General features: G+C 40.0%; 1 protein-coding gene and 1 long non-coding RNA gene across 6 annotated transcripts in view; one reads left to right on the top strand and one right to left on the bottom strand.

Annotated features, from left to right (window-relative positions):
- LOC309870400 overlaps window positions 1-14,913 on the top strand; it is a 66,731-nt gene extending 51,818 nt beyond the window's left edge. Inside the window, exon 7 of the long non-coding RNA XR_014314559.1 lies at window positions 14,618-14,913. This is a non-coding gene — a long non-coding RNA (uncharacterized lncRNA). The remainder of the gene's footprint in view (window positions 1-14,617) is intronic.
- The window catches only part of LOC309870395 (uncharacterized protein C12orf56), a 103,200-nt gene that overhangs the window by 36,790 nt on the left and 47,928 nt on the right, over window positions 1-18,482 (bottom strand). For 4 of the 5 annotated variants that reach the window (XM_082742531.1, XM_082742532.1, XM_082742534.1 and 1 more), the window contains exons 3-5: window positions 17,847-17,919; window positions 5,334-5,739; window positions 339-412 (exon numbers count right to left, since the gene is read on the bottom strand). In XM_082742531.1, the coding sequence (XP_082598657.1) occupies window positions 339-412; window positions 5,334-5,739; window positions 17,847-17,919 (553 nt within the window). The remainder of the gene's footprint in view (window positions 1-338; window positions 413-5,333; window positions 5,740-17,846; window positions 17,920-18,482) is intronic. The other variant, XM_082742535.1, reaches the window with a different exon arrangement.

Raw genomic sequence — 18,482 nt, 5'->3', positions numbered from 1 at the left:
TGGCTGCAGGGGTCGGGGGTGGTGAAGCGGGGAGAGAGAAGGTAAAAATGACATTCAGGACACTGCCTTAGGTGATATAGGGATAAGGACAGCAGGCTCTGTGTTAGGAGACGCAAGAGGAAAGTCAGGTCCCAGAAGGAAGATGCCAAGTTCCATTTTGAATAGGTTCTTGGAAGACCTATAGAGGTGATGTCCAGTGGGTAATTGTGTTTGCAGACCTAAATTCCGAGCAGACATTGAAGTAGAGGTATGGATGTGATGGGCAGCAACACATGGAGTTAAGAGAGGCAAAGAGAGAACAGTCCCCCATGCGGCCTTGGCATATCATCACTCCTTACCTGTATGGCTTTTGAGTTCCAATAGCAGGACTGAGCTCACTAACATATAAGGGATCTTGTAAAAGAGTAGCTTTCTAAAAGAGAAAAAAATATGGGAATAGTTAGAATTTTTGTTTATTGAAAATCAATTTCTCCTGTTTTAGTCTGTATCATATATCTGTTCCTTAATTCCTGCTATAGTACATGATTTATTTATGTAAATAATGCCAGAGGGAATTATTTTTCCTTATAGTTTTTAAAAAGTTTTAAACATGACATTTGCTCATTATAAAATAATCTATTGAAATCAAATAGTCCAAAAATGCATAAACTAAAAGACAAAATTTCCCTGTCTCTCCCTACTGCTTCCATCCCACTAATCAAAGTACCTTACTATACACCTGAAACCATAGAATACCATACATTAATTATACTGGGGTTAAAAATAACAGTAACAACAGAGTACCTTACTATATTATTTTCAGCTTGGCTTATATCCTTTTAGGCATATAAAAACATATTAATTATAACATACACCTAGAATATATACTTATTAGATGATATATTTTATAATATGCACTTAATACTAGTTAATTTATATCATATTTATTAATCTGGAATTTTTTCCCACTTACTATATGGTGTTTTTTCCCATATCTGTGTATATAGGTTTACTTCTCTCTTTTTAATGATTACCTAGTATTCCATGGTATAGATTATAGAATAGTCTTGTTAACTACTCCCCTATCAATAGGGTTATTTTTCCCTTAAATCTTTAGTGTTGCCATTTTCCATTCATTCTGGATCCCCCTAAAATATGGGTCGGTAGTGTTCAGCAAGTTCTCTAAATAATCTTTTATTTTATGTTGAGGCCTAACAGATGGGTCAGAATTTCTGAAATGTTGTTGATTTATAACTCCAAACAAACTTACCTCTATCTTATTCCTTAATATCAGAGCAGGATGGTGGGTGGATGGGCTGGTGGAAGTAAGTGCTTTTTCTCACTACTTTTGTTTTTATTATCTTTTATTTTATTTTATTTTATTTTTAAGTAGGCTCCACACCCAATATGGAGCCCAACCCAGGGCTTGACCTCACAACCCTGAGATCAAGACCCAAGCTGAGATCAAGAGTTGGATGCTTAACCAACCAAGCCACACAGGCACCCCATTTTTGTTTTTTAAAGTAAGCTCTACCCCCAGCATGAGTCTCAAACGACCCCAAGATCAAGAGTTGCACGCTCTACTAACTGAACCAGCCAGGTGCCCGTGTTCCCCCTACTTTTATCATTGCTTTCAGTTAAAAAAATACCATCTTATTTTTCCTCTCTAAATGTTTGTGTTTATGGGGGTCCCTGGGTGGCTCAGTCAATTAAGCAACTAACTCTTGCTCTCAGCTCTGGTCTGGATCTCAGGGTTGTGAGGTCAAGCCCCACATGAGCCTACTTTTAGGAGAAGTGGGGTGGGGTTATGGACATTGGGGAGGGTATGTGCTTTGGTGAGTGCTATGAAGTGTGTAAACCTGGCGATTCACAGACCTGTACCCCTGGGGATAAAAATATATTATATGTTTATAAAAAATTAAAAATTAAAAAATAAATAAATAAAATTAAAAACTTTTAAAAAAAGTTTACATTTACTTTAAATCTAGAATTTTAATTTGAGGATACTCCTTAGTGATTTAGCTTTCTAACACCTGTCTTCACAACATATGAAGGGCAAAGAATTGCTCTATATTGCTTTTGTAGAATTTGAGATGCTAAAGAACTCCGATGTAATTATTGTTGGTGAAAGTTACAGATAAAATGGGTTACTGAAGGAGACTCAGCTGTTTGGAAACCCTTAAAATCAGAATGAGTGCTAATTTCTCACTGGATGTTTTAAGGTTTACCTATAAGAGAGTTTAAATGCCCATTCTTTTTTCCCCAGTAGCATTCCCCTACTTCAACGTGAATGATCATTCTGGATCTCAAAGCATAAGAGATCAGTTAGCCAAGATAATTCTGACTGATTTAGGGGATGATATATTTTTTTTAATTTCCTAAAACTTATGAAGGTATCACCAAGAATAACCAAAGTCATCAACATGATGAAAGAATTAAACAGTGTCACAAAAAAGTCACAACTTTTAAAATGTTTATATTGAATTAATATCTTATTCTTACTAGAATGAATGCTAACTGGATTTATCACTTATGTGTGAAATATTTGCTTACCCATTTTCCATCTTTCAAGGGATACAACATTATTATTTTTGAAAGGGGAAAATGGCAGAGGGAAAGGGAGAGAAAGAATCTTAAGCAGAAACCACGCCCAATACAGAGCCAGAGGCGGAGCTTGATCTCAAGGCTCTGAGATCATGACCTGAGCTAAAATCAAGAGTCGGATGCTTAACCAACTCTGAGTCACCAGTGTGGCCCAAAACATTGTTTTTTAATGATAGTATCTACAATTGAAAGATAACCCCCTTCCATCCACATTTATTTCAGTGGAAAAAATCAGACTACTTAAGTTCAAATCTCAGCTCCATGCAACTTGTGCAAACTTGCATATATTATTAAATTTCTCAATGCCTTAATTTCCTCATCTACAAAACAAGAATAACAGTCCTACTCCTGGGGTTGTTGTACAGATTAAATGAGTTAATATACAGAAAGCATCAAAGCAGATCCTACCTGTTAATACATGTCAGTTATTGTTATTGCTTTTATTATCAAAAGGGCTAGGAGTTTGCCTATCTGACTTGCCCCAGCCATGCCTCTGCAGCAGAGTTAAAAAGTAGTTGAGCCCTGAGTGTTGTATATAAGGGATGAATCACTAAATTCTACTCCAGAAACCAATACTGTATGTTAAATACCTAAAATTTAAATTAAAAATAATTTTTTTAAATAAATGAAAATAAATGTTACAGTTAATCTTTTGATTCACTATTATTACACTAATAAACCTTAACCATCTTATTAAAAATAATAATAGTAATAATAAAACAAATAAAAAGTAAAAAGTAGTACTAAGACCAGGAGTTAGTCAAGTTAGGGAAACATAAACAGTCATTTTGAAGTATTTAGATAGATTAAGTTTTGGTTTTCCTATTAGAACATATGTGGCCTCCTTTCAATAGGCCAGGGTTTCCCCTCTATCTGTGATTTGTTTATATTCTTAATTTGAAAAGCACTGTTTAAAAATTTAGGAGTGCCTGGCTGGCTCAGTTGGTAAAACATTGGCTCTTGATCTTGGGGTTGTAAATTTAAGCTTCACGTTGGGTGTGGAGTTTACTTAAAAATAAAATCTTTAGGGGCACCTGAGTGGCTCAGTCAGTTGAGCATCCCTTCAGCTCAGGTCATGATCCCAGGGTCCTGGGATCCAGTTCCCCACTGGGCTCCCTGCTCAGTGAAGAGCCTGCCTCTCCCTCTCCCTGCTGCTCTGCTTACTTGTGGTCTCTGTCTCTCTGTCAAATAAATAAGCAAAATTTTAAAAACTAATAATAATAATAGGGGTGCCTCAGTCATTAAGCATCTGCCTTCAGCTCAGGTCGTGGTCCAGGGTCCTGGGACTGAACCCTGCATCAGGTTCCCTGCTCGGCGGGAAGCCTGTTTCTCCCTCTCCTATGCCCCCTGCTTGTGTTCCTTTTCTCACTGTCTGCCTCTCTGTCAAATAATCAAATAAATAAATAAATAAATAAATAAATAAATAAATGTATATATATAATAAAAAATAAATTAAAGCTTTAAAAATAAAAATTTAAGGAGGAATTTTGAACATTTGACATTTAAACATGAACCATTCTGAACTATGAGAAAAAACTTAAGATTTGCCTTGAAATCTTTCAGTTTTTAGTCATTCATAAAACCTCCTGCTTCCCTAGCTTCTTCTGAAGGAAAAGAGCCTTTTGTATTTCCTTAATATTATTATGTTGGCAGATCAATGATAAAAATTATGTATCTTTGAAGATAATTGAAAAGGATCACATTATTCAGGTGTAATAAATTACTTATTTTAAAACTGATCCTGTTATATAAGAAAAAGGTCCCTAAATAAGAGTTCTGACTCTCATTAAACCCACTCTATAACCTTGAGTGAGTCACCTAAAATATTCAGTTTCCTCATTTATAAAATAAGGTACTTAGACTAGATAATCTCTATAAAATTGCCTGGTCCTGTAACAGTGGCTCCCATTAACCTACTTTTTCAATAGTGCAGCTAAGAAATACAGAGACAGGGCGTCTGGGTGGCTCAGTGGCTTACACCTCTGCCTTCAGCTCAGGTCATAATTTCAGGGCCCTGGGATTGAGCCCCGCATCCGGCTCTCTGCTCAGCGGGGAGCCTGTTTCCCTCCCTCTCTCTCTGCCTACTTGCGATCTCTCTCTGTCAAATAAATGAATAAAATTTAAAAAAAAAAATACAGAGACACATTGACAGTGTTGAACTTTTTGTGGGCTCGATGCTCTCTGAAAGCAGAAATGGCTGAGAAATCACCCCAGCCAACTGAAAAAGACCACCCTGCTCACAAATATTTCAAGACTTTCTCCAGGATTCCCAGGAGACCCTTATCAACCCACCTCTGTAAAACCCCTGGTCCATCTCCCTTTTCTTTAAGACACTCCTCATTAATGAGCATTGTCCTTCTTGCGCTAGCCTGAATACAGTCAAATCCATAATTGTCCAGTGTGTTTATCTTTCATATTATTAAATTCCAAGGGTAAATTTCCAAAATGGACATTTTGGGAAGCAGGAAAGGCGTGTTTGCTTTAAAAATACTCGAGCCAGGGGTGCCTGGCAGGCACAATTGATTAAGTGGCCACTCTTACTAGTTTTGGTTGAGGTTATAGGGGATCTTACTGAGGACAGCCTCCCAGCTGAGTGGGGAGCCTATTCTGAATTCTCTCTTTCCTTCTGCCTCCCACCCCACCATCCCTCTTGCTTACACACTCTCTCTCTAAAATAAATAAATAAATCTTTAAAAACAAACAAACAAAAAACACTACTCCCGCCAAAGTCAACTTATGAGCACACTTACTATAATATAATTGTTCCATGAACTTTTTAAGTGCAGAAATATTGATGAGGTTGTGGAAATAATGTACAAATGAAGTTCCGATGCCTTTTTCTCTAGGTTTGGGTTGTTCTGTAAAGGGGAGGCCAGGGAGGAATTTCCTAAGTGAAACTCATTTCCTTTCCCATTGCACTTGAAAGGGACTTCACTTAGAGAACCTTTGTGATCTGGAAGTCCCTTGGGTTCTTTTGTGTTGGTTGTGCAAGATGGCACGCTGACAGCCTTTCCAGGGGCTGATGTGGACTGACAGCTCCTCCTGGAGGGGGTCGGTAAGGGTCGAAGGGCACTTTGGCCATGAGAAGACAGCTCCTTGAGGTCTGAAGGACAAAATATAGAGTCCTTGGATGGTGTTCTGCTCTCTTGGTGGTACCTGTCAGGTAGAATTTAATGTTAAACATAATATTCACAATTTAATAGTAAGGAACAAAGAGAACCCAGCAGCCCAACTGTAGCAATTTAAGACTCTGAAGGTAAATAAATGTTTTCCAATAAAAACAAGACTTATTAAGAGAAGGGAGTGATTTAATTTCAGTTGCTTACCTACTGACCTGGTTGGAGGTATAGTAAAATTCTTCATTATACTTTCCTGCTTTCAGAAATAAAACTGTACCCAATGTCATTTAAGCACTTTCTATATCTAAAGGATGGTGCCTATCCTTCACAGAACCCCAGGATTTACAATAAAAGCACTCTTTTTTTTTTTTTTCCCTGAAAGCACTTTTTATTCTGCTTTTGAAACCTGACTCTTCTTTCATGGTGCATTTCAAATAGATCCTGTAAAGAAAAAACTACTCATATGGAGTTAGGAAGTGAGATTTAAAAAAAAAAATGGTGTTTTCTTGAATTCGTGTCTTGCTAATAGTCCTCTGATTTTCCAGTGTCATTCCAAAAGCATCAGCACATTTTTCAGAATCAGTCCTGTGTTCTACCCTCATTTTCCTTGCTCTCCACCTTGCCATGACCATTTCTCTAAGTCTGCTACATGAGGAAGCAAGTGGGAGAGGCTAAGAAGTTGTAGGGTCATGATGACATCCAAGGTCCAATCCTGGCTCTGCCACTCAGTGGTTTTGTGACTGTGATTGATGTCAGCTTGCTTCAATCTCTGATTTTAAAACAGGAACCAATAATAGCACCCATCTCAAAAAGCTCTTGTGAGGATTAAATAAGGAAATATATGCAATGTGTTTGTAACACTGGAAGCACTCTGTAGGTGCTAGCTATTGATACTATCCTATATTGCCTTGGATTACTGGTTTATCATTTTAGAGTAAAATATGTTGTCCTCTTAGAAGATTGGAACCTTCTTGAAAGTGGAAAGCCACTTTGTTTTTCTTAGTCCTTAAATTAATTTTAAGCATATACAAAATCCATTCATTCTCTATACAGTTTTATGAACTGTGTTGAGCTTCAGCCCTCAGCTCCTTCTGCCCCCAGTATTGCAGGTGCATGTGCACGCACACACGCGTGCATGCGTGTACACACACACACACCTATAAAGTAGCCACCTCAGTTTGTTCATCCAAATTCCATCCCCTTAAACAGCCACCCCTTGCCGAACCCTCAGGCTTAAGGATATGCACACTGGCTTTGTAGTCCCAGCATGCAATCTGTTTAAGAGCATGAGCAATAGCCTTCTTCCTGCATCCTTCTTGCCCTGTGGATCAGCACATGGCATGGCCAGATTTTAAACACACAACTGAACAAATTCCTATTTAACCCACCACCTCCGAATGCTGCTCAGTAATTATCTCACCTTACCCTGTTTTTCCATAGGATTCTAGTATTATGCAACAGTATTATGTAACAGTATTATCCAAGTGTCTAAGAATATAAGATGCTCACAGTAAGGATTTTCAGGTAAATGAATATGTCCAGCTCAGAAGTGGATGATACGTACTCCAGTCCTCTTTTTAAAGAGATAGTTTTTCTTTATTCCTTCAGATAATATATTCTAAAATTTTCTCTATGGAAATTGAAGAGCGTTAAATAACCAGTATGTAGATTGTGCTACAAAATGTTATAAAATTATGTTAAAATGTTCATTTTAGGCACAATCTATGTTTCATATAAAAGCCCAGCAAAAATGGTTTCAGGGGGTTACAGAAAATCTCATTTGAAGTGACTGTTACTTATTCGGTTATGTGAAAGATCTATTATTCTGGAGAGATAAAAAGGATTTCTAAAAAGGATTACATTTTTGGCAGCATAAATGAAACTACCATGGAAATTATAGCTTCACCAGTTAAGCAAGCCAACTCATACAACTAAACTGTATTCTTCATTTGAAATTGAATAATGCCCATATTTACTAGTCTGATTAAAGAGTAGTTTGTTACTAAGCAAGAGTTCTAGAGCCTTGAATTTGCACACATGTTAGCTTCATATTTATAGAGCTAAGTTGCTAAATGTCAAGAGTTTTCCTAATGTGCTGACTGTGTATCTCCAGGGAGAGCCCAGCCACATTAAAGGAAGAGATGAGAGAAGTAGGAAAGAGAACTACAAAATCAAAAGTATGCACAAATCACTTTCCCCCCCCCTTTTTCCCTCTGCATCAAAGACAGATAAACTCCTCGAGAATGAAAATGTTGGGTCACAGTCCAAAAAGCAACAGGCAAAATGGAACAGCTTCACAAAAATCTGTTAGTCTCAAGTTCAGCTAAGAATAGGAAGTACACACATGCTAGCATATTGATACTCTATGAAGAAATAAAAATGGTAAATTAGAAAAGATGGGTATTTGATTTAAGAAATTCTTGAAAAGGATAAGAAAGAAGTTGAAAGAATATGAAATGGAGAGTTTAGTTTTCACAGCTAGAAACCTATCACATTGAAATAGATGGTCAGATTAATATGCTAAAAATAAGAAACAAGAACAATAGAGAACAATGATTCTTCTATAAGAAGTCCTACACAGACCTAGATCTCAAGATTTCTTGAATAAAAAATTCCCCTATGAAGAGGTGCAGTTGGTTAAGCATCTGCATCTGATGATTAAGCATCTGAGCTGAAGCTCAGCTCATGATCCTAGGGTCCTAGGATGGGGTCCCACATTGGGCTCCTTGCTCAACAGGGAGCTTCTCCCTCTGCCTACTGCCCTCACTGCTTGTACTCTCCCTCTATCTGACAAATAAATAAATAAATAAAATCTTTAAAAAAATTCACTGAGGGGCGCCTGGGTGGCTCAGTGGGTTAAGCCGCTGCCTTCGGCTCAGGTCATGATCTCAGGGTCCTGGGATCGAGTCCCGCATCGGGCTCTCTGCTCAGCGGGGAGCCTGCTTCCTCCTCTCTCTCTCTCTCTGCCTGCCTCTCTGCCTGCTTGTGATTTCTGTCAAATAAATAAATAAAATCTTAAAAAAAAAATTCACTGAATGGGCTCAGTAAACAGTATAGAAATGACAGAGAAAGGGTTGATTCTGAAGATAGATGAATAGATGTTATCTGATCTGAATAACATAGAGAGTAAAGATTGAAGAAAAACAGGAACAGAATTTCGGGTGACTGTCAGGCAATATGAAAGGTCTAAAATTCATGTCTTCAGAGTCCCAGAAAGAAAGGAGGAAAAGCATGGTTCAGAAAAAAATATTTGAGGAGTCATGGCCAAAAAGTCTCCAAATGTGGCAAAAGACAACTTACAGATTCAAGAAACTCAGTGAATCCCCAAAAGATAAACTCAAAGAATTACTCACCAGACACATCATAATCAACTTGCTGAAAATAACAGGAAACTCAGAGATACTAAGAACTGAATGGCAGTACATGTCAAAATACATGTGACTCAGATAAAATATATTTTATAGAAAAATCTATAGCTGCTTTTAACTCTGAATCCTGTTTAAGTACTAAGGAGAAGTTTTTCTTTAAATTAAAGGCAGTCAACTGCTGTATGTATTCTATTCAAGATTTATACTTCGATTCAGGGGGAGAGATGGGCTGAAGTACACTTACTCCATCTTGACCAGAATCAAAACCTTAATTAATTTTATTACATCAAAATTAAAATTCTGTTCAGTAAAAGATACGACACAAAGCTAAGAGATAGCTGACAAAATGGGAGAAGATAATGTCTAAAACCAACAAGCAGATTCATAGATAGAATGAACGAAGCACTTCTGAGTATTGACCCCATGGGAATTTTCAGACAGGTCCATGAAGTGGGGGAGGAGGGAGGGAAGAGGAAGAGAGTGATGTGGGAGAAGAACCCATATTGATTCTACCCCGATGCTCAGTAAATGTTTTTTTATATTTTTATAAATGTAACTGAGCAAAGGATACTAATAATGATAAACTATGAGCAAGTTATATACACAAGAAGATAGCTGTGTCATGTTTTCAGAATGACGAAGATGTAAAGACGTATTATAAGAATAGATTTTAGAGGCCTTGAATCCAGTCCCTTGAGCTTCTAAACGTTCCAGGTCCCTGTACTTACACATGTGGTATATTTACATAAACACAGGACTGGTCTCCTAAGAGAATAATAGCAACCTATTTTGGAAGAAATTCTTAGAAAATTGATATTAAAAAAAGAAAATTAGTACAGATGGTAACTTGTGCCAAATTATTGCACAACAGCATTTTTATTGTTTAAATACGGTAATGTTATTAGAATAGAAAAGAGGAAAATTATTCCATTTCCAAGGCTTGATAAAGAATTCTGAAGATGCTAAATAAATGATTGCTCAGTGGCTGACTTACTGATAATCAGCAATAACAGAAAAATTAACTTTTAATAAGGACTAAGTGTCACATGTAGTGTAAGTACACCTGCATGATCGTGCCCTCACATATTGCCCCTCTGAGAAAGGAGCTGTCATAAGCTTTAGCCTCTTCCTGAAGAGTAAAGTGCAGGGAGGTTAAGCCCAAGGCAGTCAGGCTTCAGAGTCAGTCAGTGTGACTGCAGAGCCTTCATGCTTACGTACTACGTGGAGAGAGAGAGCACAGCTCCCCTTTTCTATTTCCTGTCAAGACGTTCAGCTCCTTAGAGAATAAGGTTCACGTTCTTGGTTTCTCCCCCTCCTTCTAGTTTGCTAATGGTGTACCATTAACCATAGCACATTCTCATTCCATTAGGACTGTCAGCCCTACTTCCATTTATTAAACAGATCAGTGTCTCCAAAAGCTCATATCCTTCCCCTGCCATGCACGATGCTTAGAAAATCTACTTTTAAATTTTCACTAGCCAAATATCAGTAGAGACTATACACATCGATGTAGACTCAGATCAGAATCCACTCTCCTGGGTATGGGCCTGACAAGACCTGGTCTGAGACTGAGGCATTGTTGCTATTTCTTTTCCTCCTGGATTATTCAAGGTGAACTCAATTAAATTTATATAAATCTTCCTCTGCACCAACGCTGTAAAAGCGTTCTATTGACCTCAGCCTGTCTGTCTGTTTCTTTGCACTCACAAGCAGTAGGCAGTCTTTTTTCCCCCTGCAGCTCTAGGGAACTTTTAAGTAGGTCACAATACTTTATTTCTACTTGAAATAATCTAGTTGGGTTTTCTCCTGTAAAATGCATATGAGAATCTGGAGCCATCCACTGGTGAAGAGGTACGTTAAAGCTAGAGAAACCTAAATACTGAGTCTCGTCATCAGAGATCACTAGTCTGTTTTCCATCCCTCAGGTGTTAAAAGACCTGTTGTTTACAATTACCCTGAAAAGGAATCATACTTATGTAAGTCTGATGTCCCAAGATAACTGCATCCTTCTTATGACCTGCAGCTTCTCATAATTAGGCCTAAAACTTTACACCTCAGAGGTGTTTCAAAGCTCTGCATATGATAACATTCTTTAGTCTTCTAATTACTGTTTTCTATCCTAGCCTGCCTTTTGTTTACGCTTTTGACTCATGTGCTTAATTATGGAGATGATCGCGTTAGAAAGCTGTGGGATGGAGAGTAGACCTAGCTCCCCCTCATCCCCTTGATTTGGAAACTACTCCTGAACACCCAGAAGCTGCCGTGTTTTTAAAACATCTCTGACCTCTTGGCTGGAGTGGATATTTTTCAAGCTAGGGCATCAGAGACCCTCCCAAGATTTTAAAATTTGATGCAAGAAAGTGTGTGAGGTAGCCTTTGTCTGGTGGTGGGAGCTATAATGTGAATTTAAGACAGGTGGTTACTTTGTTTGTTGCCCCATGAATGATATGGTAGTCCCTGAGACAAAATGAGGCTGATCTACCAACATCAGAGGGTACAAAGTCCTATGCGCATTCAAGTCTCCAGCTTCCGCTATGCCTCATTCTTTCCATTCCTGCATTCTTTTGTTTAGCTTCTATCCTTTGCTGATTTCCCCCACCATTGAACATCTAAAATTGAACACAAAGCCCAGCAATTAAAGTGTGCCAGATTAAACAGGTAGGTAGGTAGATCTACATTTGTGTCTGTATTTATGTCTATTCCCCTATATGTCTGTTGAATGAGTGTTGAATTACCTGCGTGGTCCCAGTTATTCCAGTAAATTCCCCTTTTAACCTAAGCTGGATATTTGCTACTTCTAACAGTTCTGACCTCAATGATAACCTAAAACAACTACTGCAAACACTAATTAGAAACCTCTTTTATTTTTCTAAATTGGAAGAAAACAAGGAGAGTATGAGAGTGGTCTAGAAAAGCTGGGACATCAATATGCCAAAATGTGAAATGAAGGATATCGACTCTGAGACATGTGGATGGCTGTTAGTGGGATCGCCTTTCCCTCACTACTTCTAGTTACGAAGGCCACGTTGGCAATTTACTTAGTGTCTTGTGACAACACACAACAGAGACCCTTCCTCCCAGAACTAAGAAGACACAGCACTTAGGGCAACAATGGAATGCATCAACGCCTTTAAGACATGCTCTATTATTTCATGGATTTAGATAAAATCATGCTTCTCCAAGCCTGTATAATACAAGCCAGGCTAGGTTGTAAAGAACATGATGAGTCATTCAACAAATATGAACCAGCTATGATGTGCCAGGTACTAGGCCAAGTGCTAGAAATATATCCGTGTGCAAGAATGTCCAGGTCCCTGCTTTCACGAGGCTTACATTCTAGTGGGAAACAGGAATTAAGCTATGGACACAACTCTATGTGACATTTATGACAGGGCTATGACATAAACAGAGCAGTCTGAGAGCACCTGTGTGCATCTGTTGGAGGGTCGAATGCTTCGGACAGGTGATCAGACAAGACCTGTCTGAGATGTGGGCATTCAGGCTAAGACCTGAAGGATGAGAAAGAGTGAGCCATGTGAAAAGCAGTGTTAAGAGGAGAAAGGGAGTGGAAAGGCCCCGCAGTGGAAGAAGGGCGAGGTGCCCCAGCCTGTGTGGTGAGTGCGGGGTAAAAGGACTGGAGATGAAGCTGGAGACAGGAGCAAAGACCAGGTCTTGTAGGGTTGTCTTGATGTGTAAAAAGTTTTATTTTGGGGGCAATGGGATACTGCTGAAAGGTTTTAAGCAAAACAAAAAGGGGGGTGGGTCATTTGGAAAATGCCCATCACTTTGGCTTTAAGGTGAGTAAGGGATTCAGGAGAGGCAGGATGGTAGCTTGTTTGCACTGTTATCAAAGCTGTCTGGCCACAGACTGGGTGGCTTATTAAAAAAGAAACAGAAAATTATTGCTCCCAGTTTGGGAGGCTGTAAAGTCCAAGATCGGGGTGCTTGGTGTGGTTGCCTTATGGTGAGGACCCTCTTCCTGGTTCCCAGTCGGTTCCTTCTTGCTGTGCCTTTTCACCATGGAAGGAGCTAGTCACCATGGAAAGGTTCTTTGGAGCCTTTTCTCGAAGAGCATTAACCGCATATCATGAGGCCTCCACCCTCAAGATTAAAGCACCACTCAAAGGCTCACCTCCCATTACTGTCACCTTTGGGGGTTCGGATTTCAGTATAGGAATTTGGGAGGGACACAAAACATTCCAACCACAGCAGAGACCAAGAGTGAAGCAAACCCAGGTGAGAGAGGACAGTTGCTTACCCTGGAGGACTGTGAAAACAGAGAACAGTTGATGGATTATAGATATGTTATGGTGTAGAACTCAGGAATCTCAATAATCCGGGAGTCGATTGACTACTTAACCCAGGATTTCCTGAACCTTGGTAGCTAGCTAATAGTAACATCTAGGGAGCTACCAAAAACGACGACTGTTGAGTCACAGCCCCAAAGCTTAGGATTCAGTAGTCTGAAGCCCAGAATTCTGAACTTTATGAACCCTTGAGAGATTTTGGCACGAGGCCAGACTTGAGAAACGTCTGCATTTGTGGTGTTATTCCAGCTGACCTTTATTCCCAAAACACACATGGCCATGTGAGGATGTCTCCTCACATCCTCACATGGCCAAGCCTGTGTACTCATCTCAAAGCAGGAATGACTCTTTAGGAAGCAACAATGAGTGCCCCAGATTTTGGCTTCCTGACAAGCAGGTTCAGGCCCTGTAGACAATCCAACGGCTTGGTGAAATGAACTCTGCTCTTGAACAGAGTAACTAACTAACTCTTACTAACCTTGTTTGGGATATTTAACTTTGTTGAGAAAGTTTCCCAAAAATGTATGGTTCTGTCGTCTTGTAAAAGGCAGAATAGCTGTCCTATGTATAGGCATAGTTGGGGTCCTTCTGCACGTCACAGGGCCCTCATTATGGTAGTCTAGAACTAGAGCTGGTGAATTGAATTGGCCTTAAACAGCAGGCTCCCAAAGGCAGAGGCTATGGGGAGAGTGGGCTAGCTTTCTGCCCCTCATTCCGTCAGGTCTTCAGTAGTTTCCCACCCTTAGCAAGCCACCAAAAATAAATGCATATACCGAGTGTCTGGGTGGCCCAGTAGGTTAAGCTGCTGCCTTTGGCTCAGGTCATGATCCCAGGGTCCTGGGATCGAGTCCCAGTTTGGGCTCTCTGCCTCGGCGGGGAGCCTGCTTTCCCCTCTCTCTCTCTCTCTGCCTTCTTCTCTGCCTACTGGTGCTCTCTGTCAAATAAATTTAAAAATCTTAAAAAAAAAAAAAAAAGAAAGAAAGAAAGAAAGAAAGAAAGAAAGAAAGAAAGAAAAGAAAGAAAGAGAGAAAAGAAAGAAATGCATACAAGGGAAAAAGAGTTTCCTAATCACCACTATCCTGCCTTTGCTGCCCTCTTTTATGGAATCTATTTTATGAAAATTCTGGAACTATCACTGGCTCCAGGAAGGATTTGAAACCAATCCAGATCCTCCTCCATATATACTAGTGCAGAGATTAAATTTCTACTAATTTGCTTTGTTTTGTTTTTTCTGTTTTAGGCCAGGATGGAGTAATAAGGACTTAAATATGTACTCTCACCTGGAAAAAACAAAAACTGGGAAAACGTACATAAAAAAATAAAAACATCTTTTAAGACACTGGATGTTGGACTACGTAAGACAGTCATCTCCGAGAGGTGGGAAACAAACAAGATGAGACCTAGCAACTGCCTCAGCTTACTGCCTTAAAAAAAATTTCCAGGACATAATGCAGGGAGGAAGAGATGTTGATAATGGTCATGCTTTTGTGGGGGTCCACATCGGAGAAAATGTATCAAACTGTACGTTTTATTGCAGTTTACTGTGTGTCGGTTTTTGTTTTGTTTTTTTAAGATTTTATTTATTTGAGAAAGAGAGAGAACATAGGGATGGGCAGAAGAAGAGGGAGGGGCAGGGTCCCTGCTGAACAAGAAGCCCAATGTGGGGCTTGATGGAGGATCCTGGGATCATGACCTGAGCCTAAGGCAGACGCTTCACCGACCGAGCCACCCAGACGTCCCTGCTGTGTGTCAGTTTTACCTCAACAAGACAAAATTCTACTAAGAGCTTCTTTCCTTGAGCTTCTGGCTTGGTTTCCTATTAAAATGGAAATCTCACTGAAGCGGGAACAGTTTTAAATTCATATTATTACGTTAATCACACTGTGGTGTTCCTAAGAATTGAAGTACAGACTTTCATAGGGAGAGCAAGGACACTACTAGGAAAAGTGAGAGAGGATTGCAGAGAGAAGGGAGAGAGCATTGGGCCGGGGAATGAAAGGAAACTTGTGTTGACAGATGGAATTAGTAGGGGCGGTTCTGTGGAAATGTGTGCTGGTGGGTTTTTCATTGCCTAATAAAATGGGGAGTGTTACAGGCATTTCGTGGAGAAGAGCCAGGGACGCTGTGGTCCCACAATGGGCGGGAGTTGTTTCATGACAGTAAGTGGTCCCACACAGAATGCCAGTAGCACCCTGCTGAGAAAACCTGGTGAGGGAATTCAGTGGTGCAGGTTGGTGGTCCCTCCCCCATGCCCAACATTGCAAAGGGGTCTCAGCTTTCTGAACTACAGTTTGCAATGCAAAATAGAACACTTACTGCTGAATCCTGTTTTAGCCAGTTAAGTTTCCTGATGTTACAGCTGCAATTATAATCAGAACCTCTGAACCCTTGTGAACACTGACAGGAACACACAGATCTTTTTTTTTTTTTTTTTAAATTTTTTAGGGTTTTTTTTTTTTTTTTAAGATTTTATTTATTTATTTGACAGAGAGAGAGCCCACAAGCAGGGGGAGCAGCAGAGGGAGAGGGAGAAGCAGGCTCTGGCTGAGCAGGGAGCCCAATGCAGGACTCAATCCCAGGAGCCTGAGACCATGACCTGAGCTGAAGGCAGATGCTTAACCGGCTGAGCCACCCAGGCAACCCTAATTTACTGATTTTTACATTTTTTTTTCTTTAAAATAACCTCTATGTCCCACCTGGGGCTTGAATTCATGACCCCAAGATCAAGAGCTGCATGTTCTACTGACTGAGCCAGTCGGGAACCCCAGGAAACTCCTTTTTGAGTTTACACCCAGACTTCTCTCCTGCCTACCAGACTGAAAGGTCAATTGTTCAATGAACTGAACCGCACCAGCTGAGGCCTACTAATACCTCAGTTTTTGTTTTGTTTTGTTTTGTTTTTTTAAGAGAGAAGGGGAGAGAGCAAGCACAAGCAGGGGGAATGGCAGGCAGGGGAGAAACAGGCTCCCCACTCAGCAAGGAGCCCGATGTGGGCTTCGACACCAGGACCCTGAGCCAAAGGCAGAGGCTCAACTAAACTGAGCCACCCAGGCGCCCTAGGACCTCAGTCTTAACCTGTCTAAACCAGCCTTGGGTTTGCACCCCTCTTGCCATCCTTATTTCTCTGAAAGGCAACCCCTTGCAGTAACCCCAGCTTGAAACTACAGTGGTTTCTCTCCCATCTCTCTCGTGTTCAGTTGCCAGTCTTGCAGAGTTTGCGTCTGAAATATCTCTCCGCCCATCCCTTTTTCTTTTTTTTTTAAATATGTATTTGTTTGTTTGACAGAGAGAGATCGACCCCAAGTAGGCAGAGAGGCAGGCAGAGGGAGAGGGGGAAGCAGGCTCCCCGCTGAGTGGAGAGCCTGATGTGGGGCTCGATCCCAAGACCCTGATCATGACCTGAGCCGAAGGCAGAGGCTTAACCCACTGAGCCACCCAGGCGCCCCATCATCCCTTTGTCTTTACTCCCTTTACCACTAGACCAGTGCAGATTGTCATTACTTCCCACCAATCTGGTTTCTCCTTGCTTCAGTTCATCTGAAGCACAACTAGTTATTTTGTCAATAGTTTCCTTACAGCCTAAGAAAGGACATACAAAGTCTTGACCTGGACTTTAAGACTCTCTCAAGTATGGGCCTAGTTTTGCTTTTTAACCTTATACATGTGTTATTCATGTTCTATTTTTATTTATTTATTTTTTACATTTTATTTTATTTTATGTAAGCTCAGTGCCCAAAATGGGCTTGAACTCACAACTGAAATCCAGAGTTGCATGCTTTGCTGATGGAACCAGCCAGGTGCCCCTCTGTTGTATTTCTACATCACTGAGGACTGCTTCCTTTCCTGATATATGCTCCATTTTTTTCCTGCCTCTTAGATTTTATTATCTCTTCCAGCTGCAAAATCTCCATCTCCACGTGCACTCTTTTTTCTTCAACTGTCACTCTGACATCTTGACTTCCCCCCCAAAACTGAATATAACCTTTCCCCTATTCAAAACTCTTTGGCAGTTCTCTCAAACTCACTGATGACACTTAGCATGTGTATTCTGTAATGTCTTTGTTTGGGCAAATGTCACATATTCTAGTTAGAATCAGCTTCCCAAGGACAGGAACTATGCCTTACTCATCTTTTTTTGTTTGTTTGTTTGTTTACAGGGCCTAACATAGTGCCCTATACAGAACAAGAGCTCAGTAATTTTTTTTAAAATTTAACTTTAATCAGTTATTTAGTTACATTGTGAAATTTATATATTCCATTGATATGAGAAAAACTACATTTCACTATTTAAACTAAATGGATTTGAATTTAGAAGAACTCCCAAAATATCTTCTTCATTATTGTATATATGAAATAAACAAAATTCAGTCCAAAACCATTAGTAGAGAAAAAACATTAAAATGAACAAAATGAAGTATAAGATAACTTTTGGTCACCAAGTTAAAAACATACTCCAAACAAAATCTCACCTGAGAGAGGATTCACTCAAATTTCTGGGCTCTTTGCCTCTCCAAATGACAGAGCCATTAATCTCTTCTTTGACTAAAAAAAAAGGAAAAAGAAGTCAGTTGATAACATTACATAATTTGATTGAGTTTGTTTAGAAATTATAGTTACACATACTGATTTGATGACTGCTCATAAATCCTCACAAAAACTTGCAAGTCGTGGGGCATCTGGGTGGCTCGGTTGATTAAGCATCAAACTCTTGATTTCACCTCAGGTTGTGATCTCAGGGTGGTAAGATCAAGCCCCACATCAGGTCGGTGCAGGTGAGGAACCTGGTTAAGATTCTCTCTCCCTTTCCCTCTGTCCCTCCCCAACCTCTCCAAAAACAAAACAAAACAAAACAAAAACCTTGCAAGTCCCAAAGTAAAAACTGGGCAGCATGATGGGACAAAAGGAACTTTGGCTTTGATGTTAAAACACGTGCTTAAGGGACACCTGGGTGGCTCAGTGGGTTAAGCCTCTGCCTTTGGCTCAGGTCATGATCTCAGGGTCCTGGGATGGAGCCCATTGTCAGCTCTCTGCTCAGCGGGGAACCTGCTTCCCCCTGTCTCTCTGCCTGCCTCTCTGCCTACTTGTGATCTCTGTCTGTCAAATAA

The sequence above is a fragment of the Mustela nivalis genome (genome assembly GCF_964662115.1).
Source record: "Mustela nivalis genome assembly, chromosome: 7".
In the NCBI taxonomy this organism is placed as follows: domain Eukaryota; kingdom Metazoa; phylum Chordata; class Mammalia; order Carnivora; family Mustelidae; genus Mustela; species Mustela nivalis.
Note: the sequence above shows the minus strand (reverse complement) of the source record. Positions and strands in the feature narration are given on the sequence as shown.